At 42.0% G+C, this 4,424-nt stretch overlaps 1 protein-coding gene across 1 annotated transcript in view; it reads right to left on the bottom strand.

Moving 5' to 3' along the window:
- Positions 1-1,351: 1,351 nt before the first annotated feature.
- The window catches only part of PRTFDC1 (phosphoribosyl transferase domain containing 1), a 100,003-nt gene continuing 96,930 nt past the window's right edge, over positions 1,352-4,424 (bottom strand). The window contains 1 exon segment of the mRNA XM_005865889.2: positions 1,352-1,637. Coding sequence (XP_005865951.1) covers positions 1,596-1,637 — 42 coding nt within the window. The 3' untranslated portion in view covers positions 1,352-1,595.

Raw genomic sequence — 4,424 nt, 5'->3', positions numbered from 1 at the left:
CGATAATTCAGATCCTATTTCTTCTATGGAACAAAGCTAGAAGGAATTCCCTTTACTGGTTTCCCCCTGGGGATATCTGGGTGTGGTTTATTTTCTTTTCTGGCTGGAACAAAAATATGCAGGAAAATCTTCTACAACTAAAATTCCTTGTTCTTACAAACAAACTTAAGGAGGAAAAAAGCAGCAGATCAAGACTGGCTTAATCGTTTGTTTATACTGGTGCATATACTGTATTGGATTTTTTCCAGATTAAAAAAAAAAGCCACAGGGAAGATATATGAAGTAGTATATTTAAGCTACCAGCTCACACATTTTAATAGCTGAAAGTATATAAAGATATGAAGGTGGAAGTAAAACAGTAAGCAGTTATGAAACATAACATGGGTTCTTATTCTTTATGGATTTAAAGGAAGCTAGAACCTGGTTACAATATACCACATACAGTTCAGAACCAAACAAAGGCTGCTTAGTTGTTTATTTTGCATTTGCTCCTTTTAGAAAGTGAGGAAAAAACAGCTATATGGGCACTCAAGTTTATTTTCAATTAAAATCCCTATAAATTAGAAAACATCTCATAAAACAAGGGAAAATGGAAAAATATTATTCAGAAAAAACTTTCTTAAATATATTTTTTTCTATAATGCTTTGGATTGTGTGATCAGTCTTAAAAGGACACAAAATAATAATTCAACCTCTGTGTTCCTGTTTAGGATAACACATAATAATGTTTTTGTCCTTTGGTGCAAGTAAGAGGAAAAATTTATTCTTGCTTAGTTTTGAGCATTGAAAACACTTGCCCCTCCTCCAAATTCTGCCATTTGCTCATGTCCCACATGAATAAAAGGATGCCACTTAGAAACCGGGGCCTTGCTGCCATTGTATTTTTTCTAATTAAAATTCAGAGTATTAAGCACAGTTGAGTACGTCCATGCATCCATGACATACCGTTATCACATACCGGAAGCTCCAATCAAGAGCACTGAGCAAGGCTCATTTCATAACATCATTAACATTCATTGTATGCTGTGGCTCAGAAAGGCTTTGTCAAAGCAGATAATAACAGCCTGTCAGGAAAGTGCAAACAGAAATTTATATTAAATTGTCCTTTCTATCCTTTTTTTTTTTAATATGGGAATCTAGCTGCATTTCCAGTATATGGGCTCAGAGCTTAACTTAAAAGACTTCCAGGTTCTTAAGACTGCAAAATATTACAAAGAAATAGAGTATATTTTTTTAAAAGTTAAGTAAGAAATATTTGAGTAACTAGGTGGGGGTAAAGTATTCGAGCATTATGACTGTATGAATGAAAACAAAAGAAGGTGTAGCTCAGGAGTGTGAAGGTAGATAGAACTCATGAGTCATAAGGCAGAGTGTTTAATTTGGATCGAGTCAAATGAAAACATTGCTTTCTTTTCCTTAAGAACTTTTGATGCTCTTTATGTTATAATCTCAGAAAAGAAAGCTCTGTCATTAAAACATTTTTTTCTTTTCTACCCTGTTGAGTGAGGACGCCTGGGGAGACAAACTTCACACAGTGGCTTCCTGAATGTAGTTGTAAGTATGATGTTATCTGGAGAGAATTTACTTCTTTAGACTCAATACTTTTCTTTGCCGTGTTCATTGATCACACGTATGTGCTGAAACAATAAAGAATTTAATCATGCATCAGTTTCTTAACAAAATATGAGGCGCAGACAATGTTATGCAATAATAAAGACCATCATCCTATATTGGTTACTGTTTATTTAAATTCTAGAAGCCTGATGCACGAAATTCGTGCATGGGTAGGGTCCCTAGGCCTGGCTGGTGATCAGGGCCGATCTGTGGGGTGACAGGTGGGGTGATCGATCGGGAGACCCCACTGGCACCCACCTTGGCTGGCCTGGCGCTGGCTGCTCGCCAGCCCCGCCCCCCACTGCCACCACCACCGGTCACCTTCCTCTGTGGGGAGATCTGCCCCCTCCCCCCCCTTGCTGGCACTCACCTTGGCTGGCCTGGGGCCTGTGGGCTAGGGGCAGCTCCTGCATTGAACGTCTGCCCCCTGGTGGTCAGTGTGAGTCATAGCAACCGGTTGTTCTACCAGTTGTTTTGCTGTTTGGTCGATTTGCATATTAGGCTTTTATATAGGATATTTGTGTATGTGTGTGTGTGTGTGTGTGTGTGTGTGTGTGTGTGTGTGTGTGTGTAACATCTAAAGAAATCCATTCGAATGCTTGACAAAAATGCTTTATTGTTTTAGTTTTGAGCCTTTTTCTAAATTTGGCTCCCTGGCAAGTGAGGCGGGGAACGTTGGAGTCTGCAGCAAGCAAGCCTTCCTGCTCGCTTCAGTGCCTGGCTGCCTGCCGCCATCTTGGCTGACAGTTAATTTGCATATACTCACTGATTAGCCAATGAAAAGGGTAGCGGTCGTACGCCAATTACCATGTTTCTCTTTTATTAGTGTAGATATTTGTGTATTTGTGTGTGTGTGTGTGTGTGTGTGTGTGTGTGTGTGTGTAACATCTAAAGAAATCCATTCGAATGCTTGACAAAAATGCTTTATTGTTTTAGTTTTGAGCCTTTTTCTAAATTTGGCTCCCTAAGTCTGTAACAACCAGAAATGCTTAGGGAGCAGTATGTTTAGCTGTGATGTAGATAGAAGTCTCCTACTGGTAAAATTACAGGGTGAATGGAGAAACAGCCATAATAAAAAAATAATATGTACTCTTATTTGACCCTTTGGATAGTAAGAAATGTGTCAGGAATATTTTGGTTGCAAGCAACAGAAATGGAGTCAGGCTAATATAAGCAAAATAGGGAGATTTATTGGTAAGATACTGAGTAGCTCACAGAAGCAAAGAAAGTGCTGAGCAATGAAGGAAATGAAAGACAGGAACAGGGGTAGCTCCAGACCTCAGTCCACTGGTTAAGCCTCAAACTCCTTGGTCTCTGTGATTTTGGTTTAAGTGTCTATTGAGAAAGAGGAGGGGGGGAGAGGGAGAGAGAGAGAGAGAGAGAGAGAGAGAAGAGAGAGAGAGAGAGAGAGAGAGAGAAAGAGATTGGTCTGTTTTGGGTAATATGTCTAGATCATTCAGTAATGGTCAGGGTCACACAGCCAGGAGTCAATGTCTATATGTGAAAACTATGGTACAGAAGGTCACCAGGGTGCAAAGTCCTGGATGCCTAGCAAAGGACAACTGTATTATAGGACCTTGTTCCCAGGGTGACCTTTCCTCTCCAGCATATCGCTGTTCCTGCGGTTCGGACCCCTGACCTTTCATCCCTAGAGATAACATCTAGGCCTCAGTTGTGCTTCAGCTCCAGGCCCGGAAAAGCAACAAAACCAGACAAGCTAACCTCAGGGCCAGCTGCCTTGACTAATGGACCCCCTGTGCCAGCCAATCAATCAGTGGAGACCTCAACACTGAAAGACACATCTGAAAAGCTGCTGTGAATATCTGTGAATCATCTATTGAGATCTTCCCCCGGGACTTCCCCTAAAATCTCCACCTTTAAAACCCTTAGGACAGAAAACCCATCACACTCTCCCTCATGGGAGCACACCACAGTTTTCCCTCCACTTCCCCAAACCCCGAAGTGTGTCACCTTGACTTTCCTCACTTCTAAGCTCCAAGGGCCTTTCTTTTACCTAATTTGTTTCCTAAGCCCATTTCTCCTACAAATTACTTCTTACACCTCTGTGATTTTCCAAATAAATGTTCTCTTATAGTTTAAGTCTTGGCTCTAAATTCTTTCTTAGCCACAACTCAAGTACCGATGTTGCTGAACCCAGGTCTAGTGTGACCCCACCAGTGTAACCCCTGGTGCTGTTCCTGCCACCAATAAAACTACTGCCCCCAAATTGGGAATAGCTATAAGCTAGCTGAATGCCACTCGAATTGGTACCTGCTAGATTTCAAGCTCCCACACAAAATAGGTTATAGAATATTTACCACTAGGGGTCCAGTGCAAGGATTCGTGCACCAGTGGGTCCCTCGGCCTGGCCTGCAGGGATTGGGCTGAAACTGGCTCTCCGACATCCCCCAAGGGGTCCCGGATTGCGAGAGGGTGCAGGCCAAGCCGAAGGACCTTACCAGTGCACGATCAGGGATGGGGAGGGACCACGGGAGGGCTCCAGGGAGTGGCCAGCCTGTCTCGCCCAGTTCTGATCAGCTGGACCCCAGCAGCAAGCTAACCTACCGGTTGGAGCATCTGCCCCCTGGTGGTCAGTGCACGTCATAGTGACTGGTTGAAAGGTCGAATGAATAGTTGGACACTTAGCATATTAGGCTTTTATTATATAGCATTACTGTGGGTAAGTAGGCATAGTCAATGACTTGGAGAAAAATCAATACCAAGCCATAGTTCTGCTTTTGGCTTCCTTATTTTTTTAGTATAAAATAGAGCTCATAAAAAATAAAAATAAAAGTTAAAAAGAGATAATC

This window comes from Myotis brandtii, unplaced genomic scaffold, assembly GCF_000412655.1.
Source record: "Myotis brandtii unplaced genomic scaffold, ASM41265v1 scaffold215, whole genome shotgun sequence".
NCBI classification, from domain to species: domain Eukaryota; kingdom Metazoa; phylum Chordata; class Mammalia; order Chiroptera; family Vespertilionidae; genus Myotis; species Myotis brandtii.
Note: the sequence above shows the minus strand (reverse complement) of the source record. Positions and strands in the feature narration are given on the sequence as shown.